General features: G+C 47.1%; 1 protein-coding gene across 1 annotated transcript in view; it reads right to left on the bottom strand.

Annotated features, from left to right (window-relative positions):
- Positions 1-1,626: 1,626 nt before the first annotated feature.
- CCDC60 (coiled-coil domain containing 60) overlaps positions 1,627-22,710 on the bottom strand; it is a 164,574-nt gene continuing 143,490 nt past the window's right edge. The window contains exons 7-14 of the mRNA XM_068563705.1: positions 21,661-21,895; positions 14,640-14,724; positions 11,123-11,194; positions 8,386-8,448; positions 7,607-7,729; positions 5,523-5,654; positions 3,562-3,751; positions 1,627-1,728 (exon numbers count right to left, since the gene is read on the bottom strand). Of these exons, the coding sequence (XP_068419806.1) occupies positions 1,627-1,728; positions 3,562-3,751; positions 5,523-5,654; positions 7,607-7,729; positions 8,386-8,448; positions 11,123-11,194; positions 14,640-14,724; positions 21,661-21,895 (1,002 nt within the window). The remainder of the gene's footprint in view (positions 1,729-3,561; positions 3,752-5,522; positions 5,655-7,606; positions 7,730-8,385; positions 8,449-11,122; positions 11,195-14,639; positions 14,725-21,660; positions 21,896-22,710) is intronic.

The raw sequence follows: 22,710 nt of genomic DNA on the forward strand, positions 1-22,710 counted from the left end.
TGCCCTTCTCCCTGCCTCGTCCTCACACAGGGATCTTTTTTTTTCTGAGTGCAAATCTGATTATTCCCCTGCTGAAAACCCTTCCATGGCTCCCCATAGCCTAGAAGGCACCTAAAAATCTGGCTTCTGCCGCCCTCCCCGGACTCCCTCTCCTCCCGTCCCCCGCTCTGCACCACCAACCTGATCTTACAGTCCAGCCAGACGTGTGTTATTTTAGCTCCTCAGATGACATTAAGCTTCTTTTCGCCTCTAGGCCTTTGCCCTTCTCCTTTCTTCTCTGCTCCCCCTCACCCCAATTCTTACTTAATACAGAGAAGTTTAGGATCTCCTAACTTTGCAGACTCCTTACAGACTGCATCTCACCTCTACACCCTAATGGCTGTCACAGAGTCACACTAAACAAAGGGTATCAATGCGGATGTCATGCAGTCCCTCTGCCCTCCCCATCAGCCTTTGTTGACTCCATGTAAACTGTCTGTCTCCATGTAAACTCTCGAGATCAGGAGCCTTGTCTGCTTTGGTCACTGCTCTACCCTCAGAACCCAGAACTTGGTTGATGCATATTGAGCTCTTGATAAATACTCATTGAATGAATGAGTAAATAACTGAATAGGTGAACGGATGAGTGAGATGTTGCTTAGACAGAAAAATAGTTTCAGTTCAACTCTCTTCCCGTCCACCCCTTCTGGATCATGGAGAGATGCTGGGGTCCAGCCTATATGAGTGTTCTGATAATCGGGGCATAACTGCAAATCAAGTCCAGTTGTTTCATTGTTAATTCAGCTTGGCCATCAGTGACAGAGTTAAAATGACTACAGGTCCTATAACTTAGTGAAAATGTAGGGAAGCAGAAGATCAAGATGAGAAAAGAGGTTAAATGGTAATGAGCCCACACACATTTGGAGATGACAGGAAGTTAAGCTTCCTTGTACAACCAAAACCAGCACAAGATATTACAAGCACTCTTAAGAATGAGATTTTCTGGCACACTATTTGCCTTGTTGGGAAATGCCCCATCCATCCATCCATCCATCCATCCATCCATCCATCCATCCATCCACCCACCCACCCATCTCTATCCAGGACAGTATATACAAAGCTGAGAAATACACTCTAGCTCCAATGGTGTGAAATGGGGATAACATTAGTACCTACTTAACCAAGTAATCGTGAGATTTAAGTGATATTATTAGGCAATAATATCACCCAGCACTGGGCCTGTTGTATAACAAAAACTCAATACATGATAACTGTTTGTTATTATTAGGATCTGAATACCACGGCCAAATTCCACAGCTCCAACTTTTCCCCAGCCGAACATCAAACATTCAACCCAATTTTATTATCTAGAATTTGAGGAGGAGAAATAGAGTGAAGGATTCTGGAGAGGGAGTAGGTAGAGTCAGGCTGGACCAATGAGGAACGGAGGCTGGGAGACTTGAGGCTGGGGTGTGAGGTAGAAGGGAGCTCCCACCTGGGAGGAGCTCCCTCTAGAATGTTGGCAGGGTCATCTGGTCTCCTGATGACCCTACCAGATCATAATGAGTAACCATGAGAGTAGGCAGGAAACAGGAACACAGTGTAGACAGCCCTCCTCCACTGGGATCGCTGGTCAACCCAGGCCCACTACATCTGGGCACTGTGGGACTGGATGGGGACGTTGATTCGGTTCTGCAGCCAGTTGATATAATCCTCTTGAGGCATATGGATGATGTGTTCTCGCACAAACTGAGGGGCAGACACAGTGACAGCCTCAGATTTGGTCTGAAAGCTAGACTCCATGCCCCCGCCCTCCCCAACAAGATCCTGGAAGATCTGTGATTGAGGCTGTGGCCCCAGGATACCTCCAACCCTTCAGGCATTCATAATGCTTGGAGCATCATGCTGGGGATGGTTCTCTCAAGAAAAGGGTCTCTTTCCAGCTTGCCGGTTCGGCAGGCTAATGTTAAGTCCCGTATTGTCACCACTGACCCCAAGAAATTTGGGGGGAGCAGGAAAACCCAGTTGTCTGCATCTTTCTCTCTTTTCTACTCCTGAATATCTTTTTAAAAAGTCATTTGACCCTAAACTTTTTTGGGTTCATAGGCCCCTTCGAGAATTGAGGACAACTATGGGCTTGCTTCCGGGCAAGGGTTAAGACACAAAACATAGAGTTTCATGTAGATTCCAGGTTAAGAGACTCCCATATCCAGGTTAACAGAGGTTCTGTGACGTTCTCACTGGGAGGAGAGCATGCTGACTTCTATAGCTAGGGCCATGAACTCAGCTCAGCGAAAGGGGAGCATCCAGTGCCCCTCCCCTCTTACCCACTCAGCGATTGCCTTTTCCACGGCCTCCACAATTGGCAGGGGGAATGCAGACCCCGTAACCAGACAGATGCCCTAGACTTAGTTTCGGAGTAGCCTGCCAGAGCCTCTCCCAAAAGAGCTTCCCAGGACGTGGGAAGTAGAGTCCGGGCAGATGAACTTGTCCACAGGTCATCCTCTCTCCCCCACTCCTGACCTTGCACCCATATACACAACCCAGGTCAGCCTGCGGAAGGGCCAACCTCTCATGAAAACACCGAGAGGACTGAGAATGCTACCACCTGAGTCACTTCTTTATCTTGAGGCATTGAAAGCCCTATTAAAATGGACACGTGCCATCAGATAAAATTAAGGAAGTGACTCCACTGACACCTGTTAATACCTTAGTGTGGGCCCTCGCCCTCCCCCCATCTGCTGACCCCTTTTGATGCCCTAAGGGAATAGAGCACTAGGAACTTCTAGGGTGGGTAGGGAAGGTAAGCCGCTACTGCAAACCCTTCAGTGGCTCCTCAGCACCCTCCAGATAAAGACCTAAATCCTTAACTTGACCATCAGAGATGTGCACAGACTGACCTCTTCAATCCCCTTGGAACTGTGCATCTTCCGGCTCTCTTCCTTCCGAACCCACTGACTGCCGCTGAACAGGTCAAGTTTTGTCCTGCTTTGGGGCCTCTGCACCAGCTGTTCCCTCTTCCCGACCTGCTCTTTCCCCTTCTCTTCGTGGTGCTGCCTTCACATTGTTCAGATCTCAGCTTTAAAGTCATCTTCCCCAGTGGCTCTAGTTACGATAAGCCTCCTCTACATTTACCTTAAATCAGGGCTCCTCAAACTTTATTGTGCATACAAGTCACCCGGCATCTCATGTAAATGTAGATCCTGAGTTGCTTAGATATGATTTGGAGCCTGAGATTCTGCACTAACGAGTACCCACATGAGGTCCATGGGCCACAATTTTAAGCTGCCAGATTTCGAGGACTCCTTTTTATGATTGCCAGTTATTGTATTCACATGTCCATTTATTTATGTCTCTCTAAAACCTCCAAGTTTCCAGGGGGCACCGTTTACACAGAATATAATGTCCCCTGGAGTTGAACAACCAAGGTCACGTGACAACACCTCTCCTATTAGATGATGAGTTCCATGAAGGCCTTTATGTCTTTTTAAAACTTTAAAAACGTAAACAGTGCCTGGATGTTGAGAGAGGAATGAATGAGTGTGCCGGAGGCACTGTGAGGGGAAAGGAGGTGGTCAGTACCTCGATAGCCACTGCGATGTCCGGAGAGCACAGCTCCCAGACTCTCATGTCCTGCAGCACCTTCAAGAGAACATGCGGCCGGATCCTCAGGTCCAGATTTTCCCCAAACTTCTGCAGTTTCGCCAGGATCTTTTTGGCAGGGCGGAAATTCTTCAGATCCTCAGGGAGTTTGGACAGCAGGTCAAAGTACCTTCAGTTCCAAGAGGAGAGGGTCAGTTAGGAAACTGCTGGGAGATGGGCCTGGGCACCACAGGGACCCCATCTCCACGACCTCTACCACTCATGTGATGTCTCCAGGGCAGCATCGGTCTCTATCTGGGGGACTTTCCTCCCCCCTCAGTGTAAAGTGCCCACAGATCAGGCAAGTCTTTATTTTTATGGATAGTAAAAGCTGGAGCATGATTTGCATCGCATTAAAAAAATTAAGGGCATGCTTTAAAGTGATGCATTTATGATTTTTCTACCAAGCAGACAATGTGAAAAGTTAGAAGAAAGGAAGAACGCTGGTATTCTGAAGCTTCTCTTTTTTTTGAAGGTTTTATTTTTTATTTATTTTTTTAACATCTTTATTGGAGTATAATTGCTTTACAATGGTGTGTCAGTTTCTGCTTTATAACAAAGTGAGTTATACATATACATATGTCCCCATATCTCTTCCCTCTTGTGTCTCCCTCCCTCCCACCCTCCCTATCCCACTCCTCTAGGTGGTTACAAAGCACCGAGCTGATCTCCCTGTGCTATGCGGCTGTGAAGCTTCTCTTTTGAGAGTTAATCAAGCCAGGGAGGACACAGACACATCTGTGGGATACCTTCTAGGATGCAAGAGGCTCTCACACACAAGGTGCTGCTGCTGTGTGTGGGTGTGTGTGTGTGTGTGTGTGTGTGTATTTTCCATGTCCCTGATAACGAGTAAGCAGGAGTCACAGCTTTGTGTATTTCAAGAATCTCTATTAATATGATGACAGCGTGTGAAGGTAGTTTGGGAATCCATCCTTGAGATGGTGGGAACGAGGTAGGTTCTAACCTGGGGGTTCAGGTGCGGGTGACGGCAGCAGTGGTAGCTCATGAAAAAAAGTTTTTTTTCCCCTGATTGCAGAAAAAGTCGAAGAACTTGATCCTCCATCATACATTCTGGCTGCTCACATTGCTTTATAGTTGTGATATATATTTATATATTTATTCATGTCTCTTTGTAAGCTCCCACTCTGCATTATTAAAATTGTTGAAGGGATTCTGGGTACATTTTTAGGCTTTCCCATCTTACTCGTAGATCTTGATTTACTCACCCTGACAGGATGGAGCTTTGGGAAATCAGACTCCAATTTTATATTGCTGCTAAGCATAGAGACAGGTCAGCCAGAGGTTTAAATCCTAACATTTCCTTGTTTGTAAAGTGGGGGGTTGATATGTACCCTTCAGGATTTTTGTGGGGAATAAAATAGATAATTTATGGAAATTGCTTAGCAGAGTGTCTGCCAGCCAGTAATCACTCAATTCACATTGCTTTTTGTTGTACTTATTGTCATCCCTGTGCTGGGGCACAGGGGTCCTGGGATATGCCTGTCTGGCTTTGTATCTTTAAGAGTTAAATTATTTGGGGGAATATAGTTCTCCCCCCATAGACCTCAGAATCTGTAGAATTTTCAGATTGGTTTGCCTCTTCTACCTCTCTTATAGGAGATAGCTTGGATAGGACTTCCATATTTGCAAGCTGAATCAAACAAGGTAAATATGGAGAACACAGCTGGGTAGATTATCTGTAGTTCAGGAACTGAGGGCTTCTTGCCTGGTTGTACTCTGGATATAGCCTGGTTTGGGGGGTGGTACTGGTGGCCAAGGACAGTTCTGGAGTGATGCCTCTCTGTGTCTTGAAGGATAATGGGATCAAATGTAATTTTGTAACACCACTGCCCCCTTCACCCACTTCAGGGACTGTCTTATCTGGCTCTCAGGATATTTACCAGTGGTCTGCAATTTCTTCTGCATCTCCTTTTACCATGGAGATGTGGTGTCTCATTTTTGCTACATCCTTTTGGAAATTTGAGACAAGGTCAAAAGAACGGAACTTCTGGAGACCTCTTTCTTCTTGGCGCCTGCATCACAGGTTGTATGAGAAAGAGGAAGAAGAATCAGATACTCTTCTCCTTTAACCATCCTAGCTGCCCTTTGAGATCTGAGTCAAACACCTTTTCCTTCTTGCGGTCCTTCTTAACCCTCTCAGGCACTCTAATATACAAGCTGGCTTTGGGCACAAGAGCATACGGCTCTCTTCGAGGTCCTGAAATGCTCCAGTCTCGCTAAATCCAGGCACTTTTCAATCAGCCCTCATTCTCTCCCTACTTTTGATTGTATTTACACGGCTTTCTCATCTGTAAAATGAAGGATAATGATGATTCCTAGATCCCAGTGGTGAGGAGGAAATGATAATGTGTGTATAGTGCTGCGCTTAGTGCCAGACACACAGTAGGTGTTTAACTCATGTTGGTTCCTCTCTTCCCCATTCCCTTTATCATTTGGTGTATATGTCCTATCTCTCCACAGAGACTATATTATAAATATAACCATGTCCTCACCTATATATTACGAATTTCAATGGCTTCCCATTTACTCAGAGTAAAGTCCTCTGAGTGACTTACCCTCCAAGGCTCTGGATTATTCAGCCCCTACATCATCTTCCAGCTTTATCTCTATCCTTTCCATCCCTTTCCTCCCAGCATTTTATGGTTTGGCTCATGAACAAAGTCTCTGAGATAAAGTTCAACCTCCACAGCTGGGTTAGGAAGGCCTTTTATGATCTGGCCTCTGTCTATCTCTCCGCTTACCTTGTAAACAATCTAAGCCCCAGCACATCTGACTACTGGCAGTTTATGGCCCACTGTGCCCCTTCTTGCCTCTGGGACTATGCTGTTGCTTCTCCCTGGAACTCTCGTCCCTCCTACTGTTCCTGTGTGACCGTCTAGGTTTGAATTCCACCTTTACTATTAATACTTAACCAGCACGTGGCCGTCGACAAGAGACATCTTTGAGCCCATTTTTCTCATCTGTAAAATGGGTCTAATAATAGCACCTATACCACAGGACTGTTGTGAGGCCCAAGTAATAAAAACAAAGCTCTTACATCCATGTCTGGTACATAGTAAGTGCCCTGGGAATATCACCTATTTTTATTAAGCTGAAAATGTTGTTTCCTCCAGGAAGACCTTTCTGATTTCCCTTGGACCTTTCTGTGTTCCCTTAGGCCCCTCCTTATTCCCATGCTGGCCCTCATCACCCTGTGTGGTAATCGCCTCTTTATTTGTCTGTCTCCCTCACTAGACTGGGAGCTCCCAAAAGGTAGGGGCAAGTCAACTTTGGACCTGTGGCCCAGAGCAGCTGGTCCCTCCACGCTGAGAGGGTGAGAGGGCAAAGGGTCATCATGAAACCTTTGCTGAATGGATGAGTTCATTGGGGTAGTCACCGTAGTCAAGGGGTCAGGTGAGAAGGGAGGCAGTGACTGGCTTGTTAGAATAGAAAAGCTTCCAGTTGTCTGCTGCTGCTCTGAAAGTCGACTTCCAAGTCTTAATCATGACATTTATGGCTGTGCATGATGCAGAGCTCACCTACCACTTCTTCCTCCTCTTCAAATGTTCTATGTCCCTTCCTACCTTGGGAGTTTGTATGCACTTTTCCTGCTGCTTGGAATGCCTTTCCACCTTCTCACCATACCACCAGCTCCTCTTCATGTGTCAGGGCTGAGCCTTAACATCACCTCCTTAGAGGGGTCTTCCTGGATTATCCAACCTGCATTAGGATCCCACGGTTTCTCCCTCTCTCCGAGAAGCCTGTTCTCTTACTGTACAGTAATGATCATAATTTGTACCTATAAATTTATCAATTCAGGTATTTTGTCTCTGCCCATTATTTTCCAGGAGACTACAAGCTCCCTGAGGGCAGGGAACAGGTCCTTCTTGTTCCCTGTTATAACCCCAACTCCTAGCATCTGGTGGGTACAGAGTAAGTGCCAGATGAATGTCCTTTGAGTGAATGGATGTATGTGTGCCCTTACTTCATGAGGATTTCCATCTTGTCCTGCAGACAGAGGCCAGCCTCCTGGGCCACACTGTTAAACTTGGCCCTCATGGCGTTACACACCCCACTCTTGCAGTGGATGATGTCACGGTTGGAGCGGCTGTGGACACAGATGAGAAGGGCTTGGGGGACGGAGCCCAAGGGACAGACCCACGAGGCTAGCCTCCCCGGGCCCCAAGGTGCTCTGCAATAATACCCACCCAGGTTCTCCACCCTCACTGGAGCCTCCTTCGGCACTCCCCCGGAGGTAGGGAAGATAGATCTTCCCCAAAACATCAGGCTGGTGGGTCAGGCCTTATTAAACGAGCCCACAGAGAGACATCTGGTCTCTTCAGCCCAGCAAGCGTTAAGGATGGTGTGATGGAGCTGGGAGATTCAGGTTCAAACTCCCATACCACCACTTTTTAGCTGTGTGGCCTCTGGTGAGACATTTCACCTGCCCAGGTTTCAGTCTGTTCCTCTGTAGAATGGGACAGCACCCCTGGCTCATAGGATTGGTTTTGAGGAATAAGCAAGATAACGAATACAGAATGCTTTGCCCGGCGCCAAGCATGAAGGAAGAACTTGTTGCCGGTGTCTGTCTGGTTGCTCAGCATTTTGCCCATGAGCCCCTTGCCCCGGGGGTCCTTTGTCCTTCAGGTGTGTCTATGGCTTCAGGGAGTCTGGTGTGCACCGGGTTATTTCTACACTCCTGGGAAGATGGAGAGTTGCTACGGTCCCTCTTGCCTGGCATCTTCCGCTGCCCAGCCGGCCTACCTTTTAGACTTCTTCTGGAGCACCTGGGAGTGGCTGTCTCCACTTGTACTGCTGGATCTGTCACTGAAACACACAGGTTGGTTTCAAGTTGCCTGGAGCCTTATTTTTCCAGAAAGGGTGACTTTAGGGCCCCCATGACACCTGCTAGCCGCCAGGATTCAGGTGAGGGCGGTGGTTCTAATCGAGGCATCAGAAATAGAACTCGGTGTGCATTTCCCCCCCGCCGTCTTGGCCTCTACTCCTACCGGACACACTGCCTGGACAATCCTCATTTCTTCTCCACCTGCTCAAATCCCACCCTGTCACATGGCCTAGAGCAAGTTCTGCCTGCTCTGACTCTCCAAGTCCAACTGTGGCCTCTTGCCTCTGCATACTGTTGGGATGACGTATCTTCTGGGTCCCAGCTTCATCTGTATAAAATCGGTCTCTCCATCTGGAGGGCAGGTTCATTTCGGACCCTCCCATCCTCCTCTCTACACTTGTCAGCACTTACCCTGGGGCTGAGTGCAGAACTGCTGAGGGGAGGGTCGAGTCCTCCTGGGCACATTGTCTGTGGTGTTCCTGGCCCCAGGCCGCCTCTTCATTCAAGGCTTCTCTTCTCTAAACTGGACCCTGGTGCTGAGCACCCAACCTTGGAGGCAGGCAGAGCTGGGCTCAGAGCCCAACCCTGGCACTGCCTCCTCCCGGGCTGTGGATAAGCACCTCTGCTCTGGATCGTCAGTTTCCTCATCTGATCAGTCAACTCCTGGTGCCCTTTGACCCTTTCTGGGTGGGGGTGGGGGGGGGTGAATTCCCTAAGCAGCTGCTGCCTCCTGTGACTTTGCCTGGCTAGGGTCCCTAGATGGGGGTGAAGGTCTTTGCCTGTGCCCATCCCCCCATACAATCTTCCAGCTCCTCCTTCAGTGGCCTGGGCCTTCAGCATCAGTGCCCAGCATCTTCTCTCACACGCTGCCTCCCTTTGTTTCTCTAAACATCTGAGAAACTGACTGGACTGCTTTATCTGTGTGCCTCTAGAGGGTAAGACTGTTTTCCTTATCCCTGTGACGCGTGGCTAACCCTTCCCTTCCAGCCCTGGGGCACGCGGGGCTTCTTCAGGCCATTTCCCAGACCACTCCCCACAGGGAAGGGCCCGGCCTTTGCTGCTTCTCCCAGAGGCTCACTGGACTAGACCTAGAGGCCTTAGGTCTGGCAGGCGATGCAGCAAGCCCTATCCCACCGTGCTGGGAAGCAGAGCCCTAGTAATAATACCCAGAAGGCCATGTGTCTGGATTCTACCCAGCTGCCCCAACCTCTGCTGCTGAATTCTTTGGGGGAGCAGGCTGGCTTTGACCTCCCTCCTGTAGACGGCTCTCTTCTAGGGCTGATAGTGTGACTTGGCGGGGAGGCAGGAGAGGAAGGAAGCAGTGTTATTAGCTGTGATAAACAAACAACAACAGAAGACCCTTCTGCCTGTCTCAGTCTCCCCTCTCCTTGGCCCTCCTTGAGTTTCAGCCATACTGGTCTTTGCTCAGTGCCTCTAAGTGTCCTCCTGCCTCAGACCCTTTGCACATGCTATTCCCTCTGCTCAGAACACTATTCCTACTGTTCCTTCTAGAGCAGGCACCATAGGCTCTACAGGGGGAAGGCATAGGAATCACCTGGAGAGATTGCTCAGAATGAGAATGCAGATTCCAGATCCCAGCCTTCCCAGCCATAGGCTAGCTAATTCTTCTTCTTTCCTTCAGGTCTCAGCTTAAATGTCAAACTTAGCCTTGGTTAGAACCCTGGTGCTCAACATTCACCAAATCCTCCATAATCCTCCTTCAGAATGCTTTCCACAGTCCTGATTATACAGCTGCCTCTGTGGGGTTATCTGATAAATGCATGACTCTCCCATTAGAACAGCAGTTCTCAACCACGAGCGGGATCCAAGGAGTCCGTGAATGCAGATGGAAAACAACAGCTCACATCTTTACCTAGCCTTTCACAGAAACGGAAATCACCATTTTTACACATCACGTTAAAATTGTGGGAGATATTTTGAAAAATCATTTACACTTGACACTAATCCAAAATTACAGTAGTTATTAGACCTGCTGCTAAGTCTTACTGTATAAGGTATTGCTAAAGAAGCTCACAGACGACTATATAGCTCATGTTTGACTGTAATATTGTAATCGATATTACTGTAGATTTCTTTGTAAACCTTTGTCATTTATAGTCTGCATTTGAAAGCATTTTTTCTGAAAGGAGTCTGTGAGCTTCCTCGGATGGTCAAAGAATCTATGACACAAAAGGAGTTATGACCCCAGACCAGAGAGTGGGATCCACCCATGTGGTCAGACTGCTTCTGTCTTGTTTGCTGCTGAATCTCTAAAGAGCTGATCACAGTTCCTGGCATACAGCGGGGACTGAGGAATATTCTATAGATGAATAAATGAATTGGGGGCAGACCTTTACCTCCCCCATTACAAGTCACCCAAGTAAAAAGGGAAGAGGTAGTTCTGTAACATACCCTCCCCACTTCATCCCTCCACTACCAGAAGATTGTAACTTTATGGTATACGATTATTGGGGAGAAATGGCTGAATACTCACCCCCAAGACCTGGGAGTTAAGGAACTTATTTCCAGTGAAGAAGGAAGAAGATCCCCCTCCCTGCCCCACTTTCCATGGTCTGGTGAGGGGCATCTCTGCAACGCCACCCATAACTGTGCAGTGCCTCTTGACCCACCTGCTAGGGCCCCAGGCCTTCCTACCTTGATTTGCGGGTGGTCTGCATGTCTTTATAGGCAGAATCGCTCTTGTTTTGTCTGAGCATTGACAAGATACTGCAAAGCAAGATGAGTCACTTAATAAGGCGCTGAACAAATGATGCTCCCCAAGGCACTAAATATCTGTGGGAGAATGGAGAGTTCTCCTTCTACAGCAGGGACCCTAGGCTCTACAGGAGGGCATGAGTCACCTGGAAAAATTGCTCAGAATGAGAATGCAGATTCCTGAGCCACGCTCCCAGAGATTTGGATACATCAGGCCTGGAGTGGGACCCCAGAAGCTGCATTGAAAACCACACACACACACACACACACACACACACACACACACACACACACACACACACACACACACACACACACACACACACAGACTTCTGATGCAGGTGTGCAGAGAGCATACTTTGAAAGCCTTAGCATTTCCTGGCATACCATGAAATAATGCCTGCTTGAAGTGCCTGTTAAAAAATGCGGTTTCCTCTAAAGATTCTGATTCAGTGGGTCTGGGAGGAAGACCAGAAATTTGTAGTTTTCACAAGCGCCCCAGCTGATTCTGATCTTCAGGGACATTTGTAAAATACTGCTAGAGGATTTTAAGAAAAGGTCATCTTCCTAGGTGATGTTATGGTCTGAATGTTTATGGCCCCCCAAATTCATCCCAAGAGGATGCTGTTAGGAGGTGGTGGCCTTTAGGAGGTGATTAGATCATGAGGGTGGAACCCTAATGACTGGAATTGATGTCCTTATAAAGCAGACCCTTGAGAACTAGCTTGTTTTTTCTACACATGAGGACACAGTGAGAAGGCAGCCATCTATGAGGAAGAGGGTCCCTGCCGGACGCTGATCTGCTGGCACCTCGATCTCGGACTTTCCATCCTCCAGAAACTGTGCGAAATAAATGTCTCTTGTTTACAAGCCACTCAGTTATGGGATTTTTATTATACCAGACCAAATGCCCTAAGACAGGTGACCAGAGGGCGGTCTGGCCCTTGAGGCTGAGGGCTGGGAGAGAAGGCTTTCAGGGGTTCCTAAAACCCCCAGAATTCTAAGTCAGTCCTGATGGGAGCAGACTTGCTGTCTAAAGTGAAATAGGAATCTACATTTTTTTTTTTAATTTTATTTATTTATTTATTTATTTATGGCTGTGTTGGGTCTTCGTTTCTGTGCGAGGGCTCTCTCTAGTTGTGGCAAGTGGGGGCCACTCTTCATCGCGGTGCGCGGGCCTCTCACCATCGCGGCCTCTCTTGTTGCGGAGCACAGGCTCCAGACGCGCAGGCTCAGTAGTTGGGGCTCACGGGCCTAGTTGCTCCGCGGCATGTGGGATCCTCCCAGACCAGGGCTCGAACCCGTGTCCCCTGCATTGGCAGGCAGACTCTCAACCACTGCGCCACCAGGGAAGCCCAGGAATCTACATTTTTAAAGTGAGGAGGGCAAAAGAAAATCTGCAGCTTCCCCTAACTGTCTCTGGGCAGCTCCACAGAGAAGCCTTCAATATTTGCTGCCTTAGCAAGGGATTATTAGGGAGATTTTTCTCCTGGAGGAATTGAAGAGGATGGGAAATTTCAACAGGTTCTTGCACTGTAACCATGGTTATTTTATCATTAAAGTGAATGCAGAGGCCACGTGATGAGTTCTGTGAGAAGCAGGTTCTTGTGTGGTTTTTTCTTTGAGGAACTGAAGCAGGTCACTCCTGGCCATCCTTCTCCATCTATGAGATGGGACCATGGTACTGGGTACTGGTTAATCAACCTGTCTCAGCGAGTGGCTTCAAAGGTTCCACAGGATGCTGTATGTGAAACAAAAGTAACAACCACCACCACCACTGTCACCAATTTTTGTGTACTTACAGTATGCCAGGCACATGCTAATATGTTAAATGCATTATCTCACTAAATGCTTCAAATGACTCAGTGATGTAGACATTATTTCCACAACAATAAAAACACTTTACTAGGAAATTATCATTTAATTCTCATTACAGCCCTTTGGGATAGGTTGTTAATGAGCCTCATTTTACAGAATTGGAATCAGGCTCAGAGAGGTGAAGCAACTTGCTCAACAGCACACAGCAATTAAGTCACGGAAATGGAGATTGACCCTAGTCTACCTGGTACCACTGCCAGTGCTTTGATGAAGCACAATCTCATTTTACAGACGAGAAAGCTGAGGTTTAGAGAAAGGCTGAGGGACGTGTTCAAAGGCACGGGGTCTTGAACCTATGTCGGTCTGACTCCAAAGCCAGTATTCATGGTGTGAGTTCTTGCAAAGGAAGGAGCCTCTTGGAGCTGATGCTTCATCACTGTCATCTGTCTTTAACGCTGATAAATCAGGCGCAGCGACCGGGGCCTTAAGGGCCAACATTGTCTCTGAGAGCCTTCGACGCCACCCTCCAGAGCCCCGAGGTGAGTTGAGGCAGCAGCAGCCAATTCATCATTAACAAGCAGAGGCGGGTGTGATGCATGTGAACGTGCTTGGTGAACCCTAATTATGGTAATAACAATAACCAGTAAGTCATAGCCGGCATCCCAGGAGGCTGAAGGCGATGATGAACCTCTCCAGTGCCTCATTTATTCTCAGGAAGTCATCTGCTTACTCTGAGGGATCCACACTTGGAAAGGGAACTTCGACTCTAGCCTCTAAAAGCTCCCTGAGGCTTTTAGAGGTCAGAAGTCCAGTGGATAGGGCTTTCCGCCGGAAGGAGGACACCTCAGGTTCAAGTCTGACTCTCTGAGCCAATTACATTGGTTGCTGGCTTGAAACTTCAAAGGATTCTTTTTGTTCCTAGGATAGAAATCAGAATCCTAGAGGTGGCTTCCAAGGTCCCCAGACAGACTTATATCTCTGCCCATCCCATCTGGGAAGCATTTCAGTTCCTTGAAGGTGCTACACTCCCTTTAGACCATGTTTGCACATGTGCTGTCTATAGTATTCACTCCCCTTGCTGGCTCTCCCGGCTACCCCCCAACGACTGTGGCTGGTGAGCTCTTTCTCATGCTTCATCCAAAATCTCAGCTTAAAGTTTCTTCTTTGGAGGGAACTTCTCTCATCCCCATCCGCATCCCAGACTAGATCAGATGCCCCTATTATGTCCTCTCACAGGTCTGAGCTTTTCTTTCATAACACTTCCTGCAGTAATTAGTACGGTCCATCCATATTCATAAATACTCACTAGAAGAATGAATGAATAACCTTTGGGTTCCTGGGAAGCAGTACAGCGGAGTGGATAAGAGAACAGTTTTTGGAATACGAAAGATTTGGATTCGAGTTGTGGCCTTACCATTCGTTAGCCTCTCTGAACCTCATTTCCTTATTTGTAAAATAAAGACAATAGTACCTACCTTGTAGGGCTGTTGGAAGAACTCAGGGAGGTGATACACATGAGCAAAGTACACGGTTCAGCGCTTGTCACAGAGGAAATGCTCCACCATTGGGAACTGCTGTCCTTAATGTTATCACTATGAGGCTGACATCCTTTATTTGCCCAGGTGTCAAAAGAACATACCTGGCCGCTTGTTTCTGCATCCCATTTGCCATTGTGACCGTTCTCTGAGCATCTTCCCGAACCATCTCCAGGAGCTTCTGCAGATCTGATGGGAACACAAGAGGTCACCGTCTGCAGGACTGCGCAGGTCACGGCCCAGCCCCCAGGCCGATATCGCCTCTGCTTTGGCGTACTGGGGAGCCGGAGAAGGATTTGACAGGGGTCTAGAAGTCTGCAGGTTGTAAACGTGACTCCTCTGCTTCCAACCAGTGACTGGCCATCTCCTTTGGGACGACAGCTAAATTCCTCCCCATGGCCTGTGAGGCCTTGAGGGTCTTGGCTGCTCTTTCTGTTTCCTGTTTCATCTCATTCCTCCTGGCCGCAGCCCCCCTCCACCCCGCCCTTAAACACTCTTCCGTAGCCTGAGATAACTGTTTCCAATTCCAAGAAGAAATCAACTTGTCCGGGAAAACCCTCTCTGATCCCAAAGACCTGAAGTTCCAAACTGGTGATCCACAGGCTGACTCTAGCTCATAAATGTGTTTGATTTGATTTGATGTAGATGCTCAAACTTTTCAAAACCGGAAGTTTTCACATTTACAAATCTGGGCCTCCAGTTTCCCTGGAAAAGACTCTGACGTGGGGCTCATCCCGTGCTGATGGGGCCCTTTAGACCTTCCAGTGCATTCTCCGGCTCCCCATGGCTCCCCCAACTCCTCACTGCATTAGTTGACTTGTATATTCATACTTCACATTGTTGCTTTTTACACAATGTAGAGATATTTCTTTGTGCCTGACTATTATGGGTTGACTTGTGTCCTCCCAAAAGATAATGTTCAAGTCCTAATCCTCAGTACCTCAGAATGTGAATTATTCATATTCTTATTTAGAAATAGGGTGGCTACAGGTTTAACTAAGATGAGGTCATACTGGAGTAGGATGGGCCCTCAATCCAATATGACTGGTGTCCTTGTAATAAGGGGAGAGAGACACAAAGGGAGAAGATGGCCATGTGATGACAGAGGCAGAGACTGGACTGCTGATGTGTCTACAAGCCAAAATGCCAAGGCTTACCGACAACTACCAGAAGCTAGAAAAGGCAAGGAAGGGTTCTCCCATACAGATTTCAGAAGAAGCATAGCCCTGCTGACACCTTGATTTAGAGTCTAACCTCTAGCACTGTGAGACAATAAATTCCTATTGTTTTAAGCCAGGAAATGTACTTTGTTAAGGCAGCCCTGGGAATCTAATACATGGACACTCTTAAAAGTTGGAAAATAATATATATTTGGAGTAAGCTAGGTGCTTCAAGAAAAGTGGGAGAGTGGAAGTCCTAAGTGTTTTGTACAAATACAGACGGGCAAGCAGTTGGCACCGTGCTTGTCATACAGGCGTCTCTGTCAATATTTGCTAAATAAATAAGGAGAAAAAAAGTAGGAAGGGTTTGGGAGACTATGAGCTAGATGTGGAGTATCAATGAAGGAAGACAATGCCAATATGGACACTTTTCACTCTTCAGTAGGCGCCTGTAGTCAGCTCAAGGTCAAGTCTCAAAAGCCATACCTGGAAGGGTGAAGCCAGTGCTTCCCAGGGTCATTTGTGTCCAACCTTGTTTGTGAATGCAGTCACTGGGTGCTAGGGAAAGGGTGCTCCCCTCAGTGACCTGGGAGCCATCTAGGTTGTGATGAACATCAACATTTAGCCATTTTCCACTCCACCTTCCTCATTCTCAAGTACTGACGGTTTATCTTCCTAGTAACTGGTGGGCATGATTCCATTTGACCTGGATCTGATCTTCATTTTTGTCTTGTCATGCCCACCTTCCCTACTGCCATGCATCCCAGAATCCTTGGGGTGTGTCCAGAAGCCTATTAATGAGGGAGCTCTGGATGCTTCCTCCACTTTCTTCCCTTCTCTTGGGGACCCAGCAGCACCATCTGACCACTCCCCCACTCCTGCCCCCACCCGGAAGCAAACCAGCCTAGTGGGTGGACACCAGCAAATGAGCACAGTGGCCTGGCACATTGGGCAGCTCTCCTAGAGAATCCCCTATAAGGCTCCATATGCCATTTAATGCACCAAAGGTTTTTTTCTGCTTGCCAATAATGCCTCTGGGCAGGAACGGTGCCCACCAACATCAAGCTCCACCCATCACATAGCTGAGGTTGGATATGTATGAACTAGAACAAAGCCTTGGGACTGTGAAGCCCATGTTTACCCACCAAGGCTCATATCTACCCACCAAGGCCCATGTCTACTCTCCAAGGAAGGAGAGACTTGTTTGGAAAAGCTGCAGGTGCCACAAAATAGAGTTTCCCTGAGGAAGACGGTCTTGTGATGGACGTCCGCACTCAGAGGAACCTGCTTGGTTCTCAGTGCCCAGGGCTACGGGGATGCCATTACCCAGTGCTCAGAGATAACAAGAATCCTCTGTTTCAGATGCCAAATCACACCCCTAAAGAAAAAATTCTAACTCCCTTCCTCCACTGCCCATCCCCGGCCTGTCTAAGAATCCCCCTCGAGAGCAACTATACCCATTTCTTCCTCTCTGTTGGGGGAAAAGAGAGGAAGTCCTTTTGTTGTATGGGGTTGTTTCGGTGGCGGGAGGTGGGGCATAGGACAGTAGAAGGCATAGGACCCCTCTTTCTGAGTTACTATTTAAGTGAGTTTCTCCTCCAACAGTTCCAAGACTGGAAGATTCAAGACTGGCGGAAGGAATGGTCTGGGCTTTGGCTCCTCTGGAATCCCTTGGCCATTGACTTGGGAAGGGACCGCTCCACAGAGAGGCCACGGCCTACCGTCCCCAGTGATTTGTGTCCACAAAGACTTCATTATGCAGCCAGCCCTGGAGATTAAACCTTGGTCAGATGGTGTGTCTCTTAGAATAGGATTCATGAATTCAGAATCAATTTGAGGAGGTTTTAGAAGGCAATGAAAGTCTGGGAAATTAATCTACTTTTGTTAAGGCTCTGACACATGCAATGGAGGTTAAGGCATAAATAGAGGAAAAGGGTGAGGAGGCTGAGGGAGAAGGACTTTCTCTCCTGGATGTTGGGTCTCTGGTGGGAATACATCTCCCAGCCATTTCTGTGCACCTGCCGTGTGCCAGGTAGAAGGTGAGTAAGACATTGTTCCACGCCTGAAGGGAGCTCACACTCCTTTCTCCTTTCTTTAGTAACAGAAATATATGTATGCATATGTACTTTTGTGTCTGTGTGTGTGAGGGAGGCATTTATTAGCCCAACTTCCCAACATCCTTTGTAGCTAGGTGTGCCCCTGTGAGTAAATTCTGGGCCATGAGATTTTAGGAGAAATACTGTATGAAGCTTCTGAGAAGACTGCTTAAACTCAGCTGGGAGTGAGCACTTCTCTACTTCACCTACTTCCTTCTGCTTCCCTCGTAGGATGTGACTCTGATGACCGGCATTCCAGCAGCCATTTTGGACCATGAAGTGATCCGTGGTGGAGAAGAAAGACAGAAGGAAGTAGGATCCCTGATGATCTTCTGGAACCACCCTATCTCTAATCTGTAAGAAAAATTAATTTTTATCTTTTTTAAGCTACTATTTTTCAGGTCTCTGTACCTATCAAAAGAAGTTCCTACCTGATACAGTGAGATGTAGTTGTAAATTAAAATTAAGTACTTAATACAAGCAAATACAAAATACTAAGAGAATTGAGAGAAGGAGAGTCAGGGAAAACTTTACAGGGGAGGGAATATTTGAGCTGGGTCTTAAAGGTTGAATAGGAGTCCATTAGACTGAAGGGTTGGAGGTGAAAGGGCACCACAGACAGAGGAGGGCATGAAAGAAGGTGCACTGTTTAGGAGGAGAGAGTTTTTTGGTGAGGCTGGAGCACCTGGTATAAGGTATGACACGGCAAGAGCTGAGCCCATTATAGGCAGCCTGGGACAAGATCAGATGCAGTGTCTTAGAGGCAATGGGGGGGTCACTGAAAGATATTAAGCTGGGAAGCATTACGTTAAGTTTTTAATTTAGAAAGTTCCTTCTGGTTCAACATGGAGAAGAATCTGTAGGCAAGGGAGGGTAAGACAAGAAGCAGGAAGGTTAATTAGGAGGCTGCTACTGTCATCTAGATGAGAGGTGATGAAAGCTGGACCAGGGTTCCCAAACCTATGTACCTACAGGGAGCAGATACCACAGGCGAGTGACAAGAGCCAGTGTAAGAAAAATCAGGCTGCTCTCTTGGTCTTTCATTTCCCACTTTTTCTAGAGACTTGGGTAAAGCATAGAAATTAAGTGTGACATGAAAGCCAGACTGCCTGGTTTCAAACCCTGGCTTCGTCACTTATTGGATGTGTGACTTTGGGCACATAATTTAACCCCTCTGTGCCCCAATTTCCTCATCTGCAAAACAGGTATAAAAACTTGTTGAGGACACATGCGCGCGCACACACACACACACACACACACACGCACACACGTATACAGTGCCTGACACATAAAAGTCCTCTTAGGGTTAGTTATTGTATCATCATCATCATCATTCTAAGACAAACAAGAGGGCAAAGGAGATGATAAATGGGCGTGCACTTGGCCAACTGGGAGCAATGTAATGATTGGGAGTAACAGGGAGCGGTGGGGACTGTGGAAAACTAGAGAGCACATGCCCCACCTAAGAAGGGCAGCTCCAGTTGACTGTTGTCATGCAGGGTTGCAGGCCCACTGCTGCCACAAAGAATAACTTTTTTAAAATCAGAATTTTGATGTCCAATCTCTCAATCTTAAAAAGTCACTCCTACTTTTTTTTTTTAAACAAAGCCTTGTGTGGTAAACAAAACACAGTCTGCAGGAACCAGCCCATGTGCCCCAGTTTTCTATCTCTAAACTAAGACAAAAGCAATAAGAATGAAGAGGGTAGGGTTCAAAAGAGCTTTGGGAGATGGCACTGACTGGAGCAGGCAACTGGTTAGACTGGGAGTAGGAGTAGCGTGGCCGTTAGGGAAGGGTCTGTGGTGTCTCGGGTGCCTGGAGAGAGGGCACTATTCTCCCCTCCCCTCATTGCCAAGTCTCTTCCCCCTCTGGTCCCTCCTTCCTTCAGCTCTCAGGTTGCCACTGGGAGAACCATACGTGAACTCTGGGACTGAGGCACTTCTTGAAGCTGGGGACTCTTCTCTGCTTGTCTTACTTGAGAGCAAGGTTTTCAGAGTTAAGAGACACAGCGTGGACACAACATTAATAACCACACACAGACCTTTGAATAGAAAACCAGGTCTTGTTACCCCTACACTTGCAACCTTCCAGAGCCTTCCTCTTGCACTTGGAATAATTCTGAAGTCCTTACCTTGCTCTACAAAGGCCACGCATGCTCTCACCCCTGCATCCCTCCCCAGCTTCGTGTCTTCAGAAACTCAAATGTCAGAGCTGAGAGAGGGTTTCCTCGACCACCCTGTCTAACCTAGCTCCATTCCCACCAATAGTCTCTCTCTAGCCTGAGTCTTGTTTTATTATCTTCCGATCATGTATATTATCTGCAATTGGCCTGCTATTTATGGCTTTCTTGTTTATGTCTGCTTTTTCCTTGTAAAATACAAGCTTGGGGAGGGCAGGTACTGTCATCCTTAGTTCCAGGGACACAGTAGCTGCTCAATAAATACATTTTGAATGAAAGAAGGTTCAAGAAATCCAGAAGAGTCATACATCTGATGATGGTTTATCTCAGTTCCTCTCCATCTGCGATAATACTTCTGTTCAGCAAACAGCTTTTCAGGGGTTAGAACTTTTCTTGGTCCCCTGTCAACAAGGGGGATGGTGGAAAATTTTCTCATTGGCCATCATTACTGACCACTTACTGAACTTTTGCACTCTTGCCCATTTCTGGCTCTGATAATCGGGGCCCTAATCAGGCTTTCTGGTTTACCTTGACCTTTTTTTCAACCTCCTTGTATCTGTACTAAACCTGGTCCAGCTTTGGTTGCTATGGGCATTCTAGATTGTGTGAAAGAACACGGGCTGAGCAGGCAGGCCTCAGCTTAGGTGGCACTGAGGGGACAAAGCATGTGGGGATATGGCAGAGAAGGTGTTTCATGCACCAGAGTCAATAGTTCTGCAGTGAGCCTGCCTCTTTCCTGCCCCTTTCTCTTTCTTCCTTCTGCCTTCTCCATCTTTCTGCATAAATCCTTTCTTTTCCTGTCTCCTTTTACTATACAAACTCAAGCCAGAAAGTCCTGAAAATGAATTTTTTACACGACTTACGGAATCCAGTCACAATTCTATCTGGTGGAGGTCCACAGGTTCCCCCTAAAAGACTGTGCAAAAACATGTATGTGTGTGTGCTTGAATTTTTTTCCTAAAGAGAGGCCCATAGTTTTCAACAGATTTTCTAAACAACCTGTGTCCTCAAAATTGTGAACCACTGAAAAGGCTTGTTTCAGAGTGGGGGTCACAGAGTGATACAACTTCCCTATATAAAATATCCAGAAAAGTCAAATTTCCAGAGACAGAAAGTAGATTTGTGTGGTGGGAAAGGAGAGGGACTGCCAATGGACATGAGGTTTTCTTTGGGGTTGATTGAAATGTTCTAAAATTAGATGGTGCTGTTGGTTATACAACTCTATAAATTTACAAAAAAATCATTGACTCGTACACTTAAAACAAGCTAATTTTATGGTATGCAAATTATACCTCAATAAAGCTGTTAAAAAAAGTAGGCACTGAATTTCAAAAACATAGTATGAAAAAATGTAAAATATCTTACCAATACTTTTTTATATGATTACATGTCAAAATGACAAGTATTTTATAAATTGGGCTAAGTAAAATATACTATTAAAATTTTTGAAAAGAGCAATTGATGACCATGGGCTGTCTCCCAAGTAGAAATGGTTCAGAGTAACCCAAGTTAGAGTATATTTCTGATCTCCACTGAGGGAAAGCAAAGGGGTCCATGGAAATTGAACAGGGCTAGGGGACCCGTGTGTCTCCTTTACCTGAGTGGGGTGAAGGTGGAGCACGAGGGGCTCTTGATATCTGGCTTCAAGACAGAGTCAGGGCAGACTGGTCAGATCTGAGGTAGGACTTACTGACATGGAGAGGTTCTTCTTCAGGCTTCGCCGAAGACGATTCATTGTCCTCAACGTCCTTGCTGCCTGTCGCCTGGGTGATCACACTCTGGGGCTCATCTGAGCCCGGGTTCACGGAGACCATGCTGCTCTGGGGGGAGGACCCTCCACTTGTCCGAGACAGACTGAGGGTGGAGCCTCGCCGGCTTGGTTTGCGGCTGGTGACGCGTGCTACAGGAACCTTGAATTTCTTGGTCTGACGGAAAGAGAAAACAAAGAGGGATTTTAGAAAGGAAGGAAGGAAGGAAGGGAAGAATGGAGGAAAAGAGGAAGGGAGGAAGGAAAGTAGGAAAGAAGAAAAGCGAAAACCTGGCTCTGACTGTGAAATCCTTTTGGCTCTTTCCAAACACCATGAGACAAATCCTGGGTCTGGAAAGACCTTCTGTCACAAACAAAGATAATTTATACATGTGTTTATTGGAAGCGAGTTTGATGGGACTTATTCTACTCAGTGAGTGCAATGGTTGCCTAAGTAGTCACCACAGGAAGCCAAACATGTATTCCAATGATGTTGCCATGGACGACAACGGTTTTTTACTTTTCTTCTGTAATAATCATCAGGGTTGATTTTTAAACTGGGGGAGGATGGGTCTAATTTCTTTAGCTGCATCTTGGTTTCGACCCCCAATTCTATGTATCAACCTCTTGTTCACCAAATGACACCTGGGACTCAAAGAATAAAGAGTTATGTTCACTGGGGTTTTCTGAAGAATACAAGATGGAGAAAATTCTAGGCTTGACATTCAGGAGGTGGAGGTGGGGGATGCAGATTTGTCTGATGAGGGGGCACTCTTGGGGAGAGGGGGGAGGAGCCATGATGGAGGTGGGTGGGAAGACCCAGATGACAAGTCCTAGGGGGTAAAAGGGGGTAGGTAGGGAAAGTCCTGCGAGAAGAATGGGGATTTTTGGAAGGAAAGAGTCAGAGTGGACACGTTACAGGAATGTGTGTGTGTCTGTGTGTGTGTGCGTGTGCGCACACAGACCCTCTTGCATGATTGGTGTCACTTCAGA

Source organism: Eschrichtius robustus, chromosome 14, assembly GCF_028021215.1.
Source record: "Eschrichtius robustus isolate mEscRob2 chromosome 14, mEscRob2.pri, whole genome shotgun sequence".
Classification (NCBI taxonomy): Eukaryota; Metazoa; Chordata; class Mammalia; order Artiodactyla; family Eschrichtiidae; genus Eschrichtius; species Eschrichtius robustus.